General features: G+C 40.4%; 2 protein-coding genes across 7 annotated transcripts; one reads left to right on the forward strand and one right to left on the reverse strand.

The window, feature by feature from the left end:
* Positions 1-117: 117 nt before the first annotated feature.
* On the reverse strand, positions 118-4,871 carry nle1 (notchless homolog 1). Of its 6 annotated transcripts, none has more exons than XM_079449402.1 (13): positions 4,757-4,852; positions 4,487-4,627; positions 3,956-4,173; positions 3,800-3,879; positions 3,637-3,713; positions 3,463-3,560; positions 3,175-3,367; positions 2,763-2,898; positions 2,618-2,664; positions 2,048-2,250; positions 1,441-1,600; positions 1,128-1,198; positions 118-1,006 (listed from the first exon to the last, which is right to left on the reverse strand). In XM_079449402.1, exons 2-13 carry the CDS (start codon positions 4,619-4,621, stop codon positions 994-996), a joined length of 1,431 nt encoding a protein of 476 aa, XP_079305528.1. In that variant the 5' UTR covers positions 4,622-4,627; positions 4,757-4,852; the 3' UTR covers positions 118-993. The 6 variants fall into 6 exon arrangements, with proteins under 6 accessions (XP_079305528.1, XP_079305529.1, XP_079305530.1 ...); XM_079449403.1 differs by having other exon boundaries at positions 293-1,006; positions 4,762-4,871; XM_079449404.1 differs by having other exon boundaries at positions 293-1,006; positions 4,721-4,852.
* ltn1 (listerin E3 ubiquitin protein ligase 1) lies at positions 4,834-21,171 on the forward strand. The gene is made up of 29 exons (XM_079449401.1): positions 4,834-4,932; positions 5,389-5,595; positions 5,789-5,887; positions 5,991-6,221; positions 6,339-6,391; positions 6,724-6,904; positions 7,482-7,655; positions 7,831-8,021; positions 8,578-8,725; positions 8,923-9,678; positions 9,796-9,837; positions 9,916-10,123; positions 10,633-10,872; positions 11,188-11,489; positions 11,607-11,814; positions 11,909-12,059; positions 12,351-12,455; positions 13,975-14,117; positions 14,208-14,343; positions 14,956-15,100; positions 15,356-15,569; positions 15,647-15,884; positions 16,804-16,884; positions 17,206-17,392; positions 17,518-17,689; positions 17,768-17,988; positions 18,075-18,269; positions 18,497-18,664; positions 19,540-21,171. Exons 1-29 carry the CDS (start codon positions 4,891-4,893, stop codon positions 19,600-19,602), a joined length of 5,301 nt encoding a protein of 1,766 aa, XP_079305527.1. The 5' UTR covers positions 4,834-4,890; the 3' UTR covers positions 19,603-21,171.
* Positions 21,172-24,403: the final 3,232 nt, after the last annotated feature.

Below are 24,403 nucleotides of genomic sequence, written 5' to 3' on the forward strand. Positions count from 1 at the left end.
ACGTTTCCCGAAACCTTCGTATTGCTATATCATTCTTAAGAATATATAGCTACCCTCTTAAAGGTATAACGTAGCATCTAGAAGGTTTCGAGAAAAGCAGTCAATTTATAAGACATGATTGAAAGTGTTCAGATCAAGTTATAGGATATGATCCCAGTTCAATATCTTAAAAATATACCATTACTGACTAAAACACTATCAAATTCAGCACGTCTCTAAAGTTTTGAGTCGCAATGGCTACAAACTGTTTCTGTCTCAAACTCATTTCTTGTGTAAAAAAACGCCAAAAAATGATAGCAGCATATACTGTTTTAATACTGCATTAATATATTTGCACACGATAATCAAGTTGTGAAAATCTGATATTGTGACAGTCCTTATAAAAACTCTTTGGGATGTCTTATAAATCTAACCCTTTAAATTCCAAAAACCTATATAGCAACACGTGGCAAAATGTATTGTGAACAGTGTTTAATTCAAGATAAGAAAACCACACACACACCATGGATCCCATCAAATTTATACTGCTCGTTTAATGAGAAAATGTCTCTGCTGACGTAGCGTGAGCGACTGTGACGTAGCTGGTTATCTCTCTGTGCTGGAACAGACCCAGTTAATGCCGCCTGTATCACAGCAGGAAGGATTAAGTTAATTACAAAGAAGGTGTGTGTAGGAAAGATTACATAGATTTAACCGGGCCGGCTTGGCTGCAGATTCCACCGGGCGATCACGCACGAGCGGGTGACAGTACATTTTATCAGGCCATAAAAGACGCCATTTTATCTTATTCTCGCCATCTGGCCGACAACATCAAGAGAGTGCTATGTATATCTGCTATTATGTAGCTGTCGGGGCTGTTTTGATGCGTGATTCGGTCAAGGCTTCTCGCTCTGACACTGCAATTTGATGTCCTGTGGGGCGGGTCATCAAGTGCTGCATAGAGGCATCTGATTTACTGTTGAGCGTAGAGCCAGGGACCTCTGGTTTCTGTGGCTACCGCCTCCATCTAAACGGAAAAAAGATAAGACGTGCCAGGTGTTTGTTTCTACCAGGTGGTGTGTTGTACAACATTGTACATGTGTGGAGTTGATATAGACAAGGTGTTAAGACACATTTATGTCACTCACATTCTTAAACACTTGTCTTTCCCCCCGCTGGCCACCCTCTGCCCATCAGGACTCCAGTCAACGGCAAAAATCTAAACAATAAAAAAGTAATAAAATAACATTTGTTAATTCTTTGGGAGGCCCTACTTATTGGCCTTACTGGCACAACTATGAATGGCTCTGATCCATTTTTTATCAAATTGTACATAATTTATTTTCTAAATTAAAAAACACATTGAATGTTAAAACTTGGTTTATTTGCCAACTACATCATTACTCAACAACATATGATGTGCACCCATCTGACCTAAACTAAATCCATTCAGTGTCTTACCTCATCAGCATGGCCTGGCAGATCCACGTTCAGTTTGGCTGTCTTGACGTCCCAAACCTTCAGAGTGCTGTCACTACTGCCACTTACCAGGAGACGGCTGTCAGCTGACCACGCTACCTGGTACACTGGCCCCACATGACCCCGCAGCGAAGTCAGGTACCTGGCAACAAAATGTCATATTATACACATCTTCTCATAACACGTTTGACATGTCTATAATTACATATTGATCATTTCTCATGTATTAAAATGCCATTTGCTAAGAAACAAAACATGGGAGATATTGATGTCACACCAGTGCCCCCTAGTGTTTGATACTGGAAATACAATAATTTGAACGTATTACTAATACTAGACTTTTGGCAGTATGATTAATAAGGAGGCAATAATAAAAAATAAAAAGAGCGTGGAAAACATTGATATTTCCTGTCCATTTTTCAATATAATAATGGGAATGTAAGTTTAAGCAAACTGCAGTTCAGTTTTTGCAAGTGATCCAAGTATTCTGCTCAAAGAACATTTGCATACGACACACAGTACTAATACTGCATATGGTAATGCGAGAATGTTTATATCAAACAATCAAAATCCCTCATAATTTCCTTACTTGCCAGTCTTTCCATCCCAGATCTTGATAGACTTATCGAAGGAAGCGCTGGCAACCAGCCGTGTGTCCGGAGAGAAAAGCACCTCATTGACAAGCGCCTGGTGACCGGTCATACGGGCCACAGGCTTCTTGTCCTCAGCTGGGTTCCATAAAAACATGGTGAAGTCATCTGAACCAGACACCAGTCTTTCTTGTCCTTCACCCTTTAGACATAAAACACGTTTATAGTCAAAAGATCAGAAAATCTTAGTTTTACATCCTGTATATGCATTCTGAATATAGACTGTATATAGATGGGTACATGATCGAACGGCCGAAGTTTACTTCTGATCTGTGGATGTTGATTGGTCTGACTACTTGTGGATAATAATATAACTTAACACTGACTAGACATACTTTTAACTTGCAAGCTAATGTAATTTACTTATTAATTCTTTAACTTGTTATCAGAAACAATCTACAGGTACACTATTGTTTGTGGATGTCTACCGGAAGTTAAGTTTGAACACCAAAAGCGTGCATGTGCACAAACGTTTGTTTATGTTGCTTTAAAACCGTCTATACACTCACTCTGACGTTGTTGTAACGCTTCAAAGCTTTCTCCTTGATCTCTTCCACTGTAAAAAACAGAAACATTCTCATAAAATGACATGAACATATAAATCAAATCCAGCGTCAATGGTTGATCTTGTGTACAGTATATACAAACACATACACGAGCCAGTAAGATCCTGTGGGTTTATAGTGGCGTTGGCAGGTTCAAACGCTCCTGTGCGCAGAACATAATCTGTGCTGAGGGCCAATGTGTTCACCCAGTGAGCGTGACCTTGCAGTGTGCGACACTGAACCCCCTACAAAATGGACAGAAGCCATTATTTCAAAAACCTTTTCAATTCTAAAAAGTCTAAAAATAACAATCATAAAACGGGTGACGTGTTCAAGTACTACTTAAGTATGAACCATGAAAATATGACATTAAACGTTTAGTGTATACCAAGCACTATATTTGAAGAATAAACAAGCTTTAGTCATTCTTGTGACAATAAACATGCTGGATTTACAGAAATACGATTGTATTATTTTCAAGTATGTAAACGTTCATGAAGAAACATGTTTTAATTTCGTACATCTTTGGCTCGCCACACTTTAATAGTTCTGTCTTGAGATGACGTGTACAGGAGTCCATCACCCCCCCACTTCACGCATGTCACGGATTGTGTGTGACTTGTCAGGATCTTGTCACAGCGGCCCAAAACCGTGTCCCATATCCGAATAGAGCAGTCTTTAGAGGAACTAGCCAAATAACGGCACTCTGGGTTCCTGTGATAGAGTGAACATGTCATTAGTTCTGGTTCTTCAAGCATATTACATATTCTCTTACTAACAAAATAAATGACTATCATTCTAAGACTCACAAGTGCAGTGGTTCCCAGCATAGCCAGGTGATCCACTTTGTGTGTCCTGTCAAAGTCTTTCCTATTTGACTTCCTGTGACTGGATCCCACAGGAAGATCTACAAAGGTAGCAAACATTAAAACGTACTAAAGGCAAACTGAAATGCAATGACTACATCAACAGAACAAGCTCACCTGACTGTTTTTGCACCCTGATGCCAACTTCTTGCCATCTGGAGACCAGGCAATAGATAAAACCCAGTGTGTGTGACCTTATAAGACACGATGGACAGAATGTCAGGTGAATGGTTTGAGTTACATATGTACTGCATTTGATAACATTCAGGGGTGAACTGACCTCTGGAAGTGTGGTGTGGAGTTTCTGTCGTCAGATCCCAGAATCTCACCGTCGTGTCCCCAGATCCACTGGCCAGATATCTAAATAAAACAATTTCTTTGTATAGTTTTTGTATAAAACAACACAGACTGTTACAGTATTAAGTGCCCAACCTACTTCCCAGTAGGGCTAAAGGCCACAGAGATGACTGCTTCGGTGTGACCCTCCAAAGAGCTGGTGCATCGAGCGACAGCCCGCACACGGAACACCGCCTGCGGCTGGTACACTACAGGAAGCACCTGCTCAGTCTCCAGACCCAGAGTCTGTACGCAAGTGCCCAGAGACGACACCACCTCCGCATCTTTCACGAAGAACAGGAAGGGCACTGGTTCCTCCTTGGGTCAGAACAGAATATGTCATGTAGTTGCTTTGATTAATATAATATATGGTTAAGCAAGGACACATGTGATAGTAAAGGTAACTACCTGCATGGTCATCTACCAAAAATAAACATTTATGCATATATAGTCATGCATCTGGCTGACGGTCTTATCCAAAGTCACCTACAGTACATTTATTATCTTCAGCAAGTATCGGGTTCGAATCCCAGGGAACACATATAGAAAGTGACATGCTTCAATCCACTGTTTGGGTCTGTGGTACTTATAAGCCCCACAAATGTAACGAACTGCAGTCCATCTTTCTGACCTTCTGTAATAGCGCATTGCAGACCAACTGAAGCTTATCAGGGTTGATGTCCAGCGGCACATCGAAGGGTGATCCGAGCACCTCGCCGCTCTCATCCTGGAGCTGAATCAACACACGCTCCACGTCCCCGCTCATCTTTGCCTTTAAACACACGACAACAGTGTCAGAAACCCGTTAAACGTTTATAAATGAATGTCTTCGAGAGCAAACAATCGCACAAGAAAACCAACACACGCAAAACAAGTGCGACTGCACACCGACAAGCCTCACTTTACTAATAGATGAGCCACGCGCGTGTCGTACTGTATTCTTGCGCACAAGATGTGCGTAATCGTGACGCAATAACCGGGCGACGTTAATGTGACTGTACTAGAAGTCGGAAAAGACGCTCATCCTACATTAGCATGGGTGGCAAAAACAAACAGAGAACGAAAGGAAATGTTCGGGTAAGACAAACACGATGTTAAAGACATAACACATTTCACAGCTAGTTATAAGTCAAGTCAAGTAAATGAAAGGTTATTGAGAAAAACGCTCACGTATTTGGCAAGTGTTGTTAACTATTACACCATCTGACACACTATCATAAATCGTTCGGATGTCTTCTGTCATATATGTATATATATATATATATATGTATGTATATATATGTGTTAAAGTAGTTCTATGTTTTAAGGCAAATGTTATCTGTAAACCATTGACGTCACTTCATCTGTTGTGTAATTGTGCTAGTGTTTAAGTCACGTGTGTCTGTGCATCAGTCCTGTATTCTAATATAAAGCTGTGATGTAAAACAACCTGATGACATTATAGGACTACTGTATGAGACACGAAATGACTGACCGTAAACAGGTCCGAGCAGATGCATGGATAACATCGGGCTCTGTGTTTGTGTTTTCCAGCCCTCCAGTAGTGGCAGAGCTGCTGATCTGTTGGCGAGGGAGAGCAGGGTCGTGCCTGGGTTTGTCGGATTCGGTGTTTCGACCTCCGGTGATCCAGGATACGTGCCTGCTGTGCAGGGGGCGGAAGAGATTGACAGTCTGGTTGATGCAGACTTTCGCTTGGTTCTTCGAAAGCTGTCAAAGAGAGATGCGGTCACCAAATTAAAGGTAAAGTGTTATGAATTTGGTGTTTCTGTAGATCTCTAGAGTATTACATTGGTAGCGAAAGGTTGTGGATACGATTCCCAAGAAACGCACACAAACACAATACAAAAAGTATCCTTGAAGTAACTGCTAATGTAAAGGTAACTGTGGAATCAGTACTTGACTGGCATATGAATGTCATTACTGTGTATTTCAGGCCGTTCAAGAGTTTGGAGCGATGTGTCAAGATCGAGAGCCTGATATTGTAAAAGGTGTTCTTCCATACTGGCCACGCATATACTGCAGAGTATCAGTGGTAAGTCAACAAGATCTCTAGTGCACCACAGTGGCACACAGCTGTGTTTTTACGCAGATGCTCCATAGTCAACTTCTATCTAAACATGTTTTTTTTTTATCAGGACCATGACCGTCGCGTGCGAGAAGCCACACAGCAGGCCTTTGAGCAGCTGATTTTAAAAGTCAAGAGGAATCTCGCTCCCTACCTGAAAAGCATTATGGGTCACTGGCTCCTTTCTCAGTGTGACACGTACTCTCCCGCAGCCTCGGCTGCCAGCGCTGCTTTCAATGCCGCTTTCCCCCTCAACAAACAGCTGGAGGCTGTCAGCTTCTGCAAAGATGAAGTTTTGAACGTAAGATGATCTTTCGCTTGTGTGTAGTCAGACTGGAGCAAATCACAGTGCGCTGTTGACACTGAATTTGCAGGAATGAATAATTGGCCAAAATTATGTGCTTTGATTCTTTTTTAGGTTCTTCAAGACAATTTGCTGAAAGAAACAGCTGACACACTTAGTGACCCTCAGTGAGTGTGAAATCTGTACATGTGAAGATCCACTTAAAGGGACAGTTTGCCAAAAATAAAAATGATGTCATCATTTATTCACCACCATGTCGTGCAAAACCTGTTTCTTAAGCTTTTTTGAGAAATTATGTTTGGTTGCCAACATTCTTCAAAATATCTTCTTTTGTGTCCTGCAAAAAAAAGATTGTCTAACAGGTTTAGAAAGACATTTTTATTTTTAGGTGAACCATCCCTTTGAGTTGTTGTGATGATCATATATTTAATTGTCGGCGACTTGCACTATATATTGGAAATGTATCTTGTAAAATATTTTGTGTATTTTATTTGTGCAGGAGTGTGCCCGGGGAGGAAAGAGAGGCTAAGTATGTACGTCTGTTGACCAGCTCTCTTCTAGCCCTCAAGAGATTGCTTAGTGTTTTACCTGACCAGGACAGAGAGGCGCTGAATAAGCAATTGGCCCAGCTCATTGAACAGGGAAAGTTCTGGAAGTACGGCAAACACAAAACTCCACAGGTGATTTACAGATTTGTATTATTTAACTCCACCCGCAATTACATGTCATTGGTCCAAAATTCCACTTCTCTTATTTGTACATAAAGCATCAAGGATTCTCTGACTGTCAAATTTGTTGCTTGTCACAGTGTTTTACTTTAAAGGACCAGTGTGTAGTTTTTGGAAGATCTATTGACAGAAATACAATATAATATACATAACTATGGCTTCAGGGGTGTACAAAGACCTTACACAATGAAGCTTTATAGTTTTGTTATCTTAGAATGAGCTATTTCTATCTACATTCACCACGGGTCCCCTTACATGGAATTCACCATGTTGTTTCTACAGTAGCCCTAAATGGACAAACTGCTCTACAGAGTGCGTTTCGTAAATATGTTATCTCCTTCTGCAAAGAAGTGAAAATGTGATGAAATCTTATTGCTGTGTCAGTCGCCGTAGTGCTTCAGAAGGGGGAGGGTGGAGTGAGCCATTGGTTGCAATTCGCAACCTCACCACTAGATGGCGCTTAATTAGACTGGACCTTGAATTTACTGTTATCTTGTTAAGTTATTTTCCTTTTGCTGTTGTTTTCCAGATTCGTGGTGCTTTCTTTGAGGTGATAGCCGCCATGTGTGAGCACACGCCACAGCTGATCCAGGCGGAGGCGCCCCGGGCGTGTTCTTCTGTAATGCTGTCTATCGACGACACAGACCCGATGGTGCTGCCTCCTCTGTGGGAGGCGGTTCTTCATATTCTCACATGTGTTGAGGTAAGACTGAAGACAGATTGCTGTAAATATATACTAACATGCTCTTTTTGTAGAGCTGTAACGTAAGCCGCATTAATCCTTAACTGTGATATAATAGCCGTGTTTTTGCATCGTATTGTGACCCACTTTTCAATTTCTCAAACTGTCCACCTCTGTGAATTCTTGGTTGGTGCAGAATTGTTGGACGCATGTCAATGCCAGGAAAGGTGTGATGCCAAAGCTCTGGGTATTACTTAAAGAGGGAGGTCGAGGTTTGGCAACAAGTTTGCACCCAAATCTGCTGCCCTTCATCAGCAAACTGCCAGCGGAGGTCACACAGCCCAACCTGGACTTCTCTAGAATATTCCTCACATCAGTCATTCAGGGGTGAAGTTTTGGAAGTTCTTTATCAGTATCAAGTGTTTGCAGTGATGAGGCTCTGCTTAAAGGGACAGTCCACACAAAATAATACACAGTCCATATAAAAAATAACACCCTCGAGTTGTTCCAAATCTGTACAAATTTCTTTGTTCTAATAAACACAGTGAAAGATATTTGGAAGAATGCTTGTTACCAAAAAAACATTTTCCAACCATATTAGGAAAAAGGCTTTATAAATGTCTTTGTTCTGTTAAACACAAAAGAAGATATTTTGAAGAATGTAGGAAAGCAAACAGTTCTAGGTCAACACCGACTAGATTGTATTTTTTCATACTATGGGTTGTCAATGGTGTCCCAGAACTGTCTGGTTTCAAGCATTCTTCCAAATATCTTTCTCATTGTTCATCAGAACAAAGAAATGTATACAGATTTGGAACAACTTGAGGGTGAGTAAAAGGTGACAGAATTAAAATGTTTGGGTGGACTGTTCCTTTAAGATTTGTAAAATAAAAAAGAATATGTTTCAACTTTTTAAATTGTTGTATGTATATGTTTGATTCAGATTGTCGAGCGAGCGCGCCACATCCAGTCCTTCAGAAAGTGCTGCTATTGTTTTTGCTACCATGGAGTGTTTGCGATTTATCATGCTCCAAAACGCAGGAGATGTACTGGAGCAGAGAAGCATCCAGAACATGCTGATCTCAGAACAGGTCTGTGTGTCATCTGCTGTAGTCATGCTAAATCAAAACAACTGAATGGAGCCGAATACCAGAATAACTGGTTACCTAATGTTGAATCTCTGACTCTCCAAGGAACAGAAAATGATTGGGTAGCTGCCAAACTGCTCTTGAAACAGTGATTTATGAACGACAGCGAAACGCTTATGCATTGGTTTCTCTCTTCACAGCTCCTGCCTTTGATCGATAGAGCTCTGGAGAACCCGCCACTACAGTCCGGCCCTCTGTTTTCTCAGGTCTCTGATATGCTGCTCTCCTGGGAAAAGCGGGCGGCTGGGAAAGAGGCTGGCGTCTTTCAAAGGCTGCTGTCGGACTTTTGGGATGGTCTGGGACACTTGTGCACACGTTACGTGGACAGCGAAGATGCCCACCAGTCTACCCTAGATGGCATTGCGTCCCTTCTGCAGATTATGCAGAACCTGAACAGCAGTGACGTTAAACGGACCAAGAAGAAGAAATCTGTCAAAATCTGCTTCATGGACGAGGAAGAAAAAGGCCAGGGGGATGCTCCTCAGAGGGATGCCCCGCTGCCTGAGCCCACGGATGGGCATGAAAAACTAGATTGTCCTTTAAGAAATGGACATCTGCTGGATTTGGTGTGCCAGCTGGCGGAGCTCAACATGGTCTATGTGAGCGAACGCGACTCTGAAAGGCACTTGCGCTTTTTGTCGCGGCTTCTTGAGGCTTTTCCCAACCCCGAGGTCTTTCTGGTACTGCTGAAGCTGGAGGAAATGAAGCCTGAAATGGGGTCGGAGCTCGGGCATCTAGCTGAGAGCCCAGCCGTCCACTTCCTCCTGGAGAAAGTAGCTGTATGGTTGAAACAGGAAAGCAGGAAGGACACGGACTTCCTGGTGGACATGGTGTTTAGTTCCCTGCAGTGTTGTGGCTCCAGCGCCGACAAGATGCTGATTCTCAATCACATCAGTGTAAGAGTCAAATGCACTGGGTTTTAGTTTGCGTGTGTTAGCTCCTAAATGTTATCTGCATGACAACAACCAACTGGAATGAAAATTAAATTAATAATTCATATTTCTTCATCACAGAGGGATTTGAATTGGGCTGTTACTCTTCAACTTATTCAAAAGGTACATTTTATTTAGCTTTTTCAATCAGAATACATTAGTTTTTTGACAAATATGATTAACTCAATTTCTTCTTCCCAGGCGTGTGTTGATTCTGTTCGTCTGGAGGTGTGTGCTGGCTGGCTGAGAGGGCCCGTGTTAGGGGAAAGGTTGGTGGGTCTGGCTGGAGAGCTTTGTGTGATGGGTTTGCGTGGACCCCCTCCATCATCCTCTTCGTCCTCTCATTCTTCCCATCATACACATGGCTGGACTCTTATCAGTCTTGCTCTGTCCCAGCAGCATAATAATGGTGAGCAACAGGTTTACATACGTGACCCTTGACCGCAAAACCAGTCACAAGAGTCAATCAAGTTGAGATGTATACACTATCTGAAGTTAAGTATATATAGTATATATATGTTTTGATATTGTTTTGTCCATATTTACGGTAGGAAATTTACAAAATATATTCATGGAACATGATCTTTACATAATATCCTAATGATTTTGGTGTTAAAGAAAAATGTATGTATTGTTGGCTATTACTACAAATATACGTATGCGACTTATGATTGGTTTTGTGGTCAAGGGTCTTCTTTTAAAATGACATATGCCCTTTTTACATTTCTGGTCTAAATGTGAACAGTGCATTTTAATAATATGAATCTAAATTTCCCTTTAAATGCATTAACTTCCTCTGAAATATGTTTACTACTTTTCTCATTATTTTTCAGAATTATAAACTGGTGTTATTTTTAAACAAAGCTATATCTTTGTCTGAATTTTACAGCGAATAATATATGTCTTCTATTATTTTAGAGCCTCTCATTGGACAGGTGTATGTGGAACAGATCATTGACAAGCTCCATGGCACGCTGTCAGAAGCAAAGGGCATGTCTGACGCCGGGAACATGGAACCTCTGGTGTCTTTCATCTCTGATGTGGCGGCCACCTTCTTCTCTTCAGTTAAGGGCTGTCTGCTGCTGGCATCTGCTGAGGAGCTTCTCATAACTGTTTTCCAGCTGTGTGCACAGGACCAAACCATCACGCACCTGTCAGGTAGATACAAGACCACTCCAGAATTGCTCTAATAGTGTGTAGGTTTAACTTAACTTGCTGTAAACAGTCAACTGTATCACTGAATTCTCACAGCAAAAAATCTATAATGTGATTTTCATGAAATCGGCCTTTTAATAGAAATTTGCCACAATACACTCAGAAATGATGATCAAAGACTAAATTGAATTGGTCTTTATTTTTTCCCCGTGGCTGTATTGGTGAAAACGAATGGAACCTTTGCTCTAGATATGTTCACTGTTACTGGTCAATGGTTCGTTTGAATGTTAATGCTTGTGTTTCTCAACTGATCAACAGATGCTCTCCACCTGAAGTTGAAACATGCTTACACAGCAGGAGTTCATTCAATGATCACTTATCTGGGTGCCGGGGTCACACAGGGCACCCTCCTTCACAGCGTCGCGGTCTGGGTTAAAAACCAGCTACTCACTGTACCACTGACAGTCAAAAGCTTACAGGTTCTAGTACAAGCAGTAGAGAGCCTGACTCAGACGATCATTTCAGCCCAGAAGAACAGCTGTCTCCTGCCTCAGTTTATCAGCTGTCTCACTCCTACAGATGAGGAATGGAGCCGCATCAGACAGGACCTGCCCTCTCAGGTACTCGGCCAATCTTTAGGCAGACACACTAAGTGCAAACTCTTGCAGAGTCAATGCTTTTTCTTCCTAAATGAATTAGGAATAGTACTTTAGAGTAATCTGTGTGTATCTCCGCAGTGGGTCAAACACCCTCTCCTGTCTGGGCGTCTCAGGGTGACAGGTGAATATCCCAGCATGGATGTTTGGAAATTCCGGCCGACTAGCAGGCTGCCGGCCCACCTTTGTGCAAGTGCTTTACTTGGCAATATCATCCACACTGTAACAAAACCTGATGACCAGCAAGTGGCAGCAGACTTCTCAGAAATTCCCAATCTTAAACACATAGGTGAGCTTTATTCTATCTTTCAATCAGTCATATTGATATTAGCTCTCTTGTAATGTGTAAAACATTTGTGACCATGTGTGTTTGTTGTGTATAGTTGCAGAGATCCTCTATGTAATCCAGTGGTGTGAGGAAATGGAACTGTCACCGCATATAGTGACTGAATATCACAACCTCCTGCAGTCCTCGAGCTTGCAGGAGAAAATCCAGAACAACAGAACTGCTGTTATAGACACACTTTTCACAAGGTGAGCTTATTCACATGTATATATAAAAAATGGAATTATATGATTTATTTGACATTATCATGTATTTTTATTGCATCATGTTTTAATCACAGACACCCAGATTTAGATTTATAGCCATGTATTAAGGTTTTTGTATTATCTTGTGTATGTATGAAAAGTCCTGACTGTTATGATGATGCAAAATAAAATTATTTTATATATATTTTCTTGAAATATACATCATCTAGCAACAAGGAAAGACGAAAAAAGCGTAGATCCAGATCATTAAATTGAATGATGCTTCATTCACAGGTCACAGGAAGAGGGCTTTCTCTGGTCGCTGTCTCTGGCAAAATGCATCCACAACAAGAAACTGGACCCAAGTGACATCAAGAGTTTGTTCAACAATGTGGAAAGGTACAAAGATCCCAGAACCATGTGACATAATATTGTTTAGTTCAGGTGCATACAGCTGAAAGATGTTCTGTAGATGTTTCTCTGGGCTGCTGCAGTGATGCGGTAAACAGCATATGCAGATGTGGCGCGCGTGTTAATGTGTGTTTTTTCTATGCTATCCTGAGAGACCTCAGCCAGTCAGCTGATACACACACATCAAGCGAATTAGTAGTCTTACGTCTGTCAATCAGAACAGTGTAGTGTGTAAAAAAGGCCAGTCTAAACTGATTTATGAGTGCTTGAACTTTCCGCAGATAAAATTGAATGTCTGACCAATACAAACCAGCACAGATTCGGGTACTTAAGCAGTTTAAAACATCACAATCTGATATTTTAACAGATACCTGCTGCCATTGCCGGACAAAAACACTGACGACAGCTGTAGTTAAACACAATAAAACGAGCGAACCAGTAGAAATGATCATCAAAAATGCTGGCGTTTTCACCGTACACTTTATATCACTTAAAGTTGAGTCCTGTCTTTTGTTGATATGGATTATGGTTTAGGTATGTGTCTAAAAACGTATCATGTTTGTTCGTCCATCTATTAAGTGAGTGTATACAGGTTGACCAATCTGGTTCCTCACGTTGGAGTTCACATTTTCAACAATAGTCACAGTCACGGGCATTTACTGACCGTACACATTCAAATTAAATCGATTTTCTCCACTCATTGTCAAAAAAACAAGCTAGTTAGCATTAGTAACGCGGCCAGGGGAATCTCTCTGCCTCCACCTATACTCAGCCCAAAAAACGCGTCACAATGTATACTAACAAAAAAGGGGCCTTTGGATTTGGCAGCATAATGACAAAGAGGAAGAGATAGCGGTGATGTGTTGGTTAGCACATTTTATTGCAGTTAACCATTTAATCATCTATCGTGGATTCGGGATCCTTAGGAATATGATAAATGATTTGCCCTTTGGTTTCCCCCACCTGTCCTGGCATCATTGCGCACAGAAGCTGTCCAACATGTTAAAATAGTACGATTTGTGAAGTCTAAACAGCCTGGTGTTAAATGTTTGACCACTGTCAATATTAATGCTACAGCCGCTCTAGCGCTCTCCTGAGAGATTGGGTGACTTCAACCTCCGGTGCTCAATACACAAGCGTGCATACAGATACAGAAGATCAGACATGGAGAAGAAAAGATAATGGCAAAAAGTTGTTTGTTAGATTATGTTCAAAAAGCGTTGACAAAATGTTGTATAATACAAAGCTGTGTAATATTATAAAAATATACAAATTTAAAAGTACCTTCTGTCGGGGTGTACAAATAAAAGAAAAACATGTCTTTAAAAGACAGATATCTCTGCAGGATTGAGTTTTGGTGTAAGGAAAGGTTTAAACAAACACAAACAACGAAAAAAGACGAAATAAAAGTTGTCACATAAAAATCTCGATTATTCTTTATATTGTTAATGTTATTGTGTTTATAAAAAGGAAGTTTGTGATGTGCTAATTCTGTGGCTTGTTTCAGTTTCTTCCCCCTCACAGATCCCAGCGTGAGCACATTGCAGGTCCTGTGTCCATATCTAGCCAATGAGGAGAAAGAATCCCTCGTGGCCCTGTGTGTCGCAGAGCTTCTTAACTGGCAGGACAGAGAGAGCGACTGCATTGACAGTGAGATTTTTATCATACACACACTGCACATGATGAGTCATGTAGACTGAACAACCCCAATCACTCTCAATTGAACTGATGTGTGTGTAGATGTGCGGGCGTGTCTGGCTGTGCTGCACTGCTGTCTGCAGGCTGATGCGGCTGCTGAGGAGGAGATTTTATTGGCTGTCGTAGCTACGATGGCTGAATGGAGGAACAGTAGAGAGGAATGGTTTCTCTTCAACAGGTGTGTCTGTGCAGCAGCTCTGTGATGTGATAAATACAGGATGGGCAGTGCCATTAAAGCTTTTTACAGCGCACACGATTAAGGCCTAGCAGTGGTGTCGTACGTTGAGTTGTGGTTTTATAATGCCTCATAAACTTAGATTAGAACAACAAAGTATAAAATATAAATGTAAACAAAATATATTTTATATAATTTACGGAACATATGATTTTTTTAGCCAAAAGGCAAATTACATTATATAAGAGAATATGGTTTTATTAGAATTTATTTTAAATAAGCATAGAAAAATAAAAATCTCACAGCATACATTGAATATTGTTTTCTTAGCCTCCTTATATTTTTCACAATTTTACAAAGTTGGACATTCAAATTTCAATTTTTGACACCTTTGTTTAAATAGTGTCTGTTTACTGTGCATACTAAATTTGTATTATAAACAAACTTTAATACTGGATGCGATTAATCATTTGACAGCCCGAAAAATAAATAAATAATGGAAATAATAAAAATATATATTTAATAAAAAACAAAACGCTAATAACAGTTTTTTTAAAACTCCTTTTAGTGTCTAAAAATGTTTTCTTTCAATATCTCCATTGTGTTGATTTGTAGTGACCTTGGAAAAGTTTCTGCCTCAGGGCTCTCATTGGCTGTAGAGATGATGCGTTTCCTGTGCTGGTTGGTGGATTATTCTCCCGCCGTTTTAGGAAACACCCACTGGGATCTTCTGCTTTGCTCCATGCTGGCATGGCTCGAGGTGGGATTTCCTCATTCATATTGTTGGCATGCAGACAGTGACACTTCCTGCACCTTCTAGAGATTTCCACCACGGTGCCAAATCAAATCAGCATTTTAAACCGATCACATTTTAACAGCAGATGTAAATGACATCTGAGATGCTTTACACAAGCGGCTGATCTCATGAATAATCACGCTTACTCCGAATTGCACGGTGCGCACAGAGACCCATGTTGTTACTAATCAGTACGATGTGTGATTGTGTCTCTTGTAGACGGCTTGTGAAAACAGCAGCGTGTTCTGGAACCCTTGGGTGCAGCTGTTTGTGTGCGAGAACTGCAAGCTGACTGTGAGGCTCAATCGGTTTTTCACATCGCCCCCTACTGGTGTGGGGGAGCAGCTGCCTCCCGAGCTGACATCTGAGTGGAAAGAATTCTTTATGGATGGAATTTACAATCTTCTGCTTCCACTACTCACCAAGATTCCCAGTGAGTTTGATGTACTAAGACATCATATATAGTGTTAAAACACAAATAGATGTTAACATGTCATTGTTTCCTATCAGTTGACTTTACGGAACCAGACGACCCGTTGTTTCCGCTGCCGGTGTTGAGGGCGGTTGGGGAAGCTCTCACCTACATTCCCGTGGAGCTGCTTGCACAGAATAAGCTTCCACCTCGGTTTGTGGCCGATCAGAAAAGCAGTCTGCCAGAGCCCATGCAGACCCTGCTGAACACCCTCTCGCCCCTGCTGCTCTTCAAAGCTCGACCATTACAGCTCGCCGTCTATCATATGCTGCACAAGTAAATTATACCATCTTGTCTTATTTATTTTGTGCTTATTTTTGTGTCCAAATCTGGATTTTCAAAGGGAGGATCATAGTTGTTGGTCATAAAGTCATTTACATTTAAGTCTTAAAGGGACAGTTCACCCCAAAATTGTAATTCTGTCATCATTTATTCACATGTATGTCATTCAAAACCTGTATATGACTCTTTCTTCTGTGGAACACAAAATGTGTTTTGAGAAATGTCTAAGTGGTTTGGTTTACATACAGTGGAGGTCAATGGGAGCCAATGTTGTCTGGGGTTACCAACGCTCTTCAAAATGTCTTCTTTTGTGTTCTGCATTAGACAGAAAGTCATACAGGTTCTTTAAATGACACGAGGGTGAGTAAATAATGACAGCCGTTTGTATTTTGGGTGAACTTTCCCTGTTAAGCTGAAGTAGCATATACAGTTTGTTATGGGGGAAGGGAGACGGGTCATGTGTGATGGTCATCAAAACTGAATTACAACGGTTAACTACCATTATAACTGGAAAAGTGTTTAAAGAAAAATACAAAAGTGTTTCGATCAGCAGTTAAAACTGAGTGTCCAGCTAGACCTTTGCTTTCTGCTTGTTCTGCAGAAATACAGTAAAGGACTTTCATGTAAGTTGCTTCGGTAGGAAAGTTGGACATAATCGTGAGTGCAATAGAAACGAATACTCCACGGGGCGGCCAGTTCACGCAGCCTTGAGGTCATGTTGCACGGCAGGAGTTTAATCCATGATGCACTGCTTTCGGTTGAATTAAATACTTTTCATTGAGAACGAGAGCCGCTGGGAGTGAAGCGGGTTTGTTTTTCACAGGGCTGGAAAACAGAGATCTTCTCTAAGCTTTTGATTTGACGGTCTCTCTATTTCAAGCACATAAATGAGTGATGTGCTTATATTTTGCAGGGTGATGCCTCTGTTACCAGAAAGTGACAGCGAGAGTGCCAGGGCTAAATCTGAGGATGAAGATGGGGAGGAGCCGTGCTTGTAAGACTCACACACACACAAAGACAGAGAGAGACAAAACAGCCTTTTGGACCAACAGCCCTATTTACGTAATAATGTGTACTGTATGTCCTCTGCTCTGTTGAACTCAAAGAAATATATTTGGATGAATGTTAGCAACAGAGATTTCTGGGGACACCCAGAACTGGCAACGAGAGATTTGAATGGATAAAATCAATGTAATTATAATATTTTTCCTGTGGAAGAACAGCCTGTGAGACGCAAAAGCCCATTTTTTAAATGTATTTCTCGGCACAACACAGAATCGCTCTAATGTTTACTGTTTGTGTGCATATTGTAAAGATCTCCTCCGGCAGCATTGATGAGCATGCTTACTGGCACAGAAGAGCTGCTGGAGAATATTCTCGGCGGTGTGCAGGTGGGCGAGTTTGCTGTGGTTCAGCCTCTCAGTGTGGAGCACTGCTGCATTCTGGGATATCTGCTGGCATGGAAACTCCTCTTCACCTTTTTTAAGGCTTCTTCATCACATGTGAGTTAAATCTAAGACATCAGTGATTTGTATAAACGTTCAGTTATTGCCCCGTCCTCTCTGATATGCTATTAACGGTGATGTGGAAGTGGTTTTGTGACGCAGACGTTGTCTTTGTGTTCCAGCTGCGAGCTCAGTATTCTCTACATTTGAAAAAGACTCGTTCCCTTCACAAACTTCTGATGCATCTGTTTCGTCTGATGCCCGAAAACCCGTCGTTGCCTGGCCAGCCAGCAGAACCCCCCAGCAAAGAACCCAAGACTTTCTTCACAGAGAGCCTGTCTCTCTCTCCCTGCAGTGCGTTATATCTCAAATAGTGTCCTGTATTTCACACAGGAGAGTTCTCCTCTCATTATGTGTATGTGTGTGTTTTAGAAACCGAAGGCCTGCAGTTTGAAGTGCCCCATCTGGCGTGTTCAGTGTATTATGGTGCGCTGAAGGACCTGCCGGCGATGGTGCGCCTGTGGTGGAACAGCCAGGATAAGCGTGTCTTCAGCACGGTGGATAAATTCACAAGCAAATACGTCAGTGGCGTGTTGTCTGCGCAGGAGATCGCGTCTGTGCAGTCCAGCACCTTGACTTTTGAAAACATGACGGTGAGCGCGATGGAAAGCTTCTGGGAAATGCTGATAGCTTGCAGGAGTACGTCATGTGACCTGTTTTGCATGTTTTGTTTTATCAGGTAAAGGCACGTTCTACCACGCGGGAGGTGATCGCTACGTACTCTGTGGATGATATTTTCATAGAACTAGTGATTCAGCTGCCTCAGAATTACCCTCTCGGATCAATCTCAGTGGAGAGTGGGCGGAGAGTGGGCGTGGCTGTCCAGCAGTGGCGCAATTGGATGCTTCAGCTTAGCACTTACCTCACACACCAGGTACAGGAAGTGTAGAGGTTCTCGAACCTAGTTTATATTTGTTTAAATCTTCTAAAAAAATGTTCAACCTTCCTGACAGAAGTTTAATATAAATACAGAACTATTAAGACAGGGTAGTATGAACAAAAATTCTGGAATATGTTAACGTCCAAAAAGTAAATTTTTTCAGTAAATAAATGCTAACTGAAAGTCTCTAATTTGGAATCTGGTGTTGTTGTTGTGAATAGAACGGGAGTATCTTGGAGGGTCTGTCTCTGTGGAAAAACAATGTTGACAAGCGTTTTGAGGGGGTTGAAGACTGTATGATCTGCTTCTCTGTCATTCACGGATCCAATTACTCGCTGCCAAAGAAAGCTTGCCGTACCTGCAAGAAAAAGTTCCACTCAGCCTGTCTGGTGAGCACCACACACACAGTAACACAAACTTTTGACGAATCTAAAGATCAAAGTCAACATAAAAACAGTTTTTACTCTGTCATTTGAAATTCTTTGGTATTTATGTGTTTGTTTGTTGCCTACAAAGAAAAACGACCGTCAATTACAGCTTCTTACATCTTGAGGTCTAAAATCTCCAAAACGGTTTGTCAGGATTATGTGCCAATAAATTTGGCAACCAAATTGAAAGATATATTTTCTTTTTTAGAAATATTACTTTTTTAATAAATATTACATGAACTATTGGTATTAAAGCAATATTTCATGTAATATTTATTAAAAAAGTAATATTTCTAAAAAAGAAAATATATTACATGAAATATTGCTTTAATACCAATAGTTCATGTTCAAGATTTAAATAACCATATGTATCCTGTTGCCATAAGCTTTGTATTGTGTTTATCGGTTAGACAATGAGTGATTGGTGATGTCAGATGAAAAAAACTGTTTCAGAAGCAGAGTTAGTTATTAGGTTTTAATAAGAGACAACAAGACATTTCATTTTCTTGAGAATCACAATGACAGCAAAGCCAGCAATGTGCTTTAAGAGAATTAATAGGGTCCATTTCGATTTCTTGTTGACTTTAAAGGCCATTATTGGTTGTGACAATCCACCCCATTTACTCCAAAGCTTTAAAAGCCCTTAGAAGGTCAGCGACGCACTTAGTAGTTGAATCATCTTTCTCCCTATTGAGGTTCTGAATCGTGAATCTGTCTCAAGTTATTACCGCAATTCTGCAGATATTTCAGAATCAGCAAAATGTGCGGCCTTGAATGTTCTAGAACATTCCTCGCTCCTCACTGATTGGTTGTTTCCATTTCCTTTCATTCCACAGTATAAATGGTTCACATCCAGCAACAAATCCACATGTCCTCTGTGCCGAGAGACGTTCTTCTGAGCGCTGTCTCCATGGACACATAAATAATGGCTGAGTGACGTCCTGCGCGAGCAAACAGCTGACTTGGACAAAAACGTTCTGTTCGTCTGCTTGTACATGATTTTTGCAGTGTTGCAAATGACTGTGGCCTTTTAGTTTCTGACTTTGTAGATGAACCCAACAACCCCTGTCACAGAGATGAATCAATGCAGTTGGATATAGGGAGTTCTGTACCAAATGTATTAAAGACCAGAAACTGGACCATGCATTGAACGATGAACAAGCTTGTGTGCTCCTACAGAATTCAGTCATGGATTCACAGGAATAGTTCACCCAGATTACTTGCTTCAGTAAAAACATAAAAGATTTATCTTTTAACAATGACAGTTTTAGTGACTGTGGATCAAGCATAAAATATAAGCCTTATGTAGGGAAAATTTACTTGAAATCTTGCCTTACACTTTATAAACAGATGTCACTAATTGGTTGATGATGTTTTCAGACCTGCACCAATTGATTTGATTTTGGGAGGGAAGAGAAAGATTAGCAGGGAATTTCTCACCGTTCACCCAAAAATAAAAATCTGTTATCATTTACTCACCCTCTTGTTATTTGAAACCTGTACTTTTACCGCAGAGCACAAAAACATTCTGATTGTTGGTAACCGGATAGTGACGGTACCCACTGACTTCTATAGTATGGACATAATACCAGTGCAAGTCAATGAGTACCACAGTTGTTCTTCAAAATATCTTCTTTTGTGTTCTGCAGAAGTAGTAAAGTTATATAGTTTTGACCTGACAAAAGAGTGAGTAAATGATGACAAAATTCTCATTTTCGGGGGAACTATCCCTTTAAATTTGAGCACAGCCACATAAACTTCTATTATATTACTTTTTGGTGTTTTATTGACAAGGTGAGTAAATAATTGCAAATTTTCATTTATGGCTGAACTATTTCTTTGGATTCAAGATTGTCACAAAATTGTTTACTGGAAATTACCTTTCACAATTACACTAGTACCTTTCTGATGAAACCAGTGTACAGTTCATCTGAAATGGGAAATGTATTTTGCTCCGATAGCTGTGGGACCATTTTGTTGACCTGTGAAAAATAATGAACTGAGTTTAGGCTTTTAATCTCATTTTGATGATACGCTTTGAAATGATACATAATGTTTTATGCCACAGCCATTTCTGTTTGCTTTGATCTTCGGATGTCATAGACAAACACGATCTGTGGTTGTGAAATACAGATTTTTCTCTTACTTTCTGTGTCTGTCCATCAAAGAGCGTCATGTTGCCTCAGTGTTGCTGCGTTAAAGCTCTTGGATTCATTGAGGTTTGCTACATTTTTCATTTACACAGAGAAATGCGTTAAAGAATCATTTGAGAGGTTAAGATCAAAGATGATCTAAATCCATGTGTTGTTCCGTTATCAATATTTCAAACATTTCCTCTGAGAAGTCATATTTATTGCATTCTTCAGATACTACCTGAAATGAATATAAACAAAACATGATCTCTGCTGGTCGTGTTTAATTTTAAAACCAGTTCACGTTATTAAAGCTTTTGTTACATTACAGTACATGACAAGTGAGACAGAAAATCCCTTTTATCTTCAAACCCATATTTATCTGTGGGTTTCTTCCACACAAACCACCACACAACTGTCTATGGATGGTTTTGACACATTTGGTTTTACTGGCTGCCAGAAGTCTGTATAATTCATTCAAACAAAACTTAAGAGAGAATAAGCGTAGTGATCTAGTAACTTCTTATTTATAAACCAAGCTGTTTTGTTGTTATAAGCAATTAAGCAATTTTTATGAAGATCAAACATTTAAAGACACATGCACAGACTTATTTTTATTATTAAGATGTACTAATTTCATCTTTCAATTATCTATATGTGCCTGAGATAATGCTAAATATTTCCATGTATGACTTGAATGCAAAGCACCCATGTTCACTAGTAGCCTATTGTTTCTCTCTACATGGCCTCTGCAGCATGACATAAGCGCATCTCCTGAAAGAGGACAGGTGAGAGTTCCCACATAACCAGAAGAAAAGATCATTTTCTGTTGCATGCAGAGGAACTTAATGCTTCTGGGTGAGGATAGGAGGGATTTAGAGCTCTTGGGGAGATTTAACAGTCTTATCTATGATCAAAATCGATAGTGGTAAAGACTACAATGAGCACCGGGCGGACACGAATGTCAGAGGTTTCAGGGATATATAGGTTTCAGGGATATATAGGTTTCAGGTATATATTCTTGAGGGAAACGTACATGTGTCGTCATGGGTGCAGGAAGGATGCGAATGGGGCGGGGTCTTATGTTATCATCGCGCATATTAATGAGGTGTACATTTACATAGAACTCAAATATCCGCAGGTTGAAGAAATGGGCTGAAAGGTTTATCATTGGTAATTTCTCAAAGTTTAACGATTAAGTTCCGAAGTTACATTTATATCGTTATCGCAGTTTGGTGATGTTAGCTTTTCTTATTTCGTTTCACTCGGAAATTCGTCAGAATACAGAAGACGAACGCAACTTCCGGTTTAAGGGGACTTTACCGCCTTTTTGCTTTCGCGCTCATCCAAACGACTTAATTCCTGCTCAATTCCCTGTTTTACTACAGATTTTTTTTGTAGTCATTTTTCACAAATCTTTAATGCAATACAGTTTTCTAAGTTGTCACGTTTTACATTTATTAATCGTTTATTGTTTCTACAACAAAAACAAATAGCCTAGACCTTGTCCTGCAATTCCAAGATATCATTAATAATCTTTCTCAGTTTTTCATTTATTTACATTTATTAGTTTCCAAAATAAAGGAACGCCATGGAGTCGATTCTTTTACAAATCGATTTCCCAGCCCTACCTGCACTTGAAGAGGAATTTGCTGAACGACAGATAAGTAATAAATCAATCAATTCACTCTCGAAACGATTGTTTTTATTGTATATTCCTTTACGTGCTCATTGCTTGTCTTTTAAAATATAACAACTACTATCCCACACCTGAGAAAATGTTGACATTTCTAGATTTTATATGGCTCCTCTTGCCCTAATAGGAACGCCTTAATGGGTAATGAATGTCTGTGAGTGAAAATGAGAGAAAAACGGATGTGCAGAAAAGGTCAACCTTCTGGAAGTTGTTGAGAAAGTTTTGCATGGTTCACACGTATAACGACCTCTCTGTCAACTCCGTTGATTTCCTCTTGAAAAGCCGTTTATCTGATTTATTAAGCCTGCATTGCCAATAGTGAATTCAGTGTTACAGTAAAACTCTAACCCCATTGCTGCTAGTTCTTGGAAACCCGACCAATTAGACTACTGCCGCTGGCGCCAAAATGGCAGCGGTTATCGAGTCTGAGGTCACTTTCATTGCCGTTTGAGTAACAATCATGGCCTAATGGAAGCTTTATTTGGAAGTCATTAGTTAATTATACATGACAGACTTTTGTTGTCTGGCCTGAGCATGTGGTCGTTCAAAGCCCTGATATACATGAATCAATCTGATATTATGAACTGTAAACTCGCAGCTACAGGTTGATTTAAACCAATAGGTGGCAGCATTAGATCGTATCATTGCAGGGTTTTGGGGGGATCTGGGCTCTGTCATGCTCATGAATCCATTTATTAAATTATTCAGTGTCAAGAGGAGGTTATTGCTCTTAAGTCTGACCAATGCCATCAGCTCCAATGAACAGGATCACCCAATTTAGTTTGGCTGACATCAGTCTTTTCTGTCAGTCTGTCTTTCTCTCTGTCTATCTATTTTCTCTAAAACATTAATATGTTTCCTTTTGAGTATCGGTTTGTCTCTGCTTTATATGTTGGCAAAAGTGTAAAAACATGCAGTTCGGAATCAACGAAATGGCATGTTTGACTATTTAGCCATCGATACATCGCATTCATATAAAGATAACATCACAGCATTTTAGTATAAACGTATTGGTTTGTGTTTAACCGAAGAAAGGAAAACATATACCGTACATGTATACACTGTATATGTACAGTATATGGGATGGCATGAGGCTAGGTCTCAGAACCCTCTCCACATCTCTGTATAAATCTGTATGCATCTCTAATGCATTTCAGAGCGTGTAACTTACAGAAAGTGTAGGCAGGGCAAAAGACGCATGTTCAGCTTGTAGCATAATCCTGCTGCGAGATCTAGCGTGCAGGGCCTAGTTAATATTCAGTCCATTCTGACCCATTTGAGGGCTGTTGGTTCTTCCAGAGTTGTCATGGCTCAGTTCAGTGCTGTAGGCTTCTTTTCAACTCTCTAAATAGCAGCATGTCACTGCTGTTCTGCCAGCACAATGAAACCAGGCCAGCTCAACTCTCTCCTCCTCCTCCTTCCACTTTCATTATTGCCATTAAAGTAGCCAATTTGCATGGCCAGCAGTTTGGCTGACCTCTAGTGGAGATGTGCTCTTCTGTTCTCTGGCTTTCATTTTTCTTTGTCTGGTTGTACATATAACAAAATGACCTTTTTCGACCACGGGGTGACTTTTTCCTTTCACATGCTTTTTTGGTGAAAGAAATTTGATAATTTATTCAATTTTGTCATGGAATTAGTGCTCTAAGCTGACATGAGTGAACCCATTTGTGAAGATGTCATTTCACACTAAATCGATGTACGTTGATATTGTCTATTCCTTAAAAAGTGTGCTTTAGCAAGAGTTATGTACAAATACGGTCAATCAGGAACGTTTCATGAAGCGTTTGATGGAGAGAGGACCTGAGCCATAGAGACCAGAATACTGTAGAGACTTTGGGGTGCAAACTTTTCAATTCATCTACTGACTAG

This window comes from Barbatula barbatula, assembly GCF_947034865.1.
Source record: "Barbatula barbatula genome assembly, chromosome: 24".
NCBI lineage: Eukaryota > Metazoa > Chordata > Actinopteri > Cypriniformes > Nemacheilidae > Barbatula > Barbatula barbatula.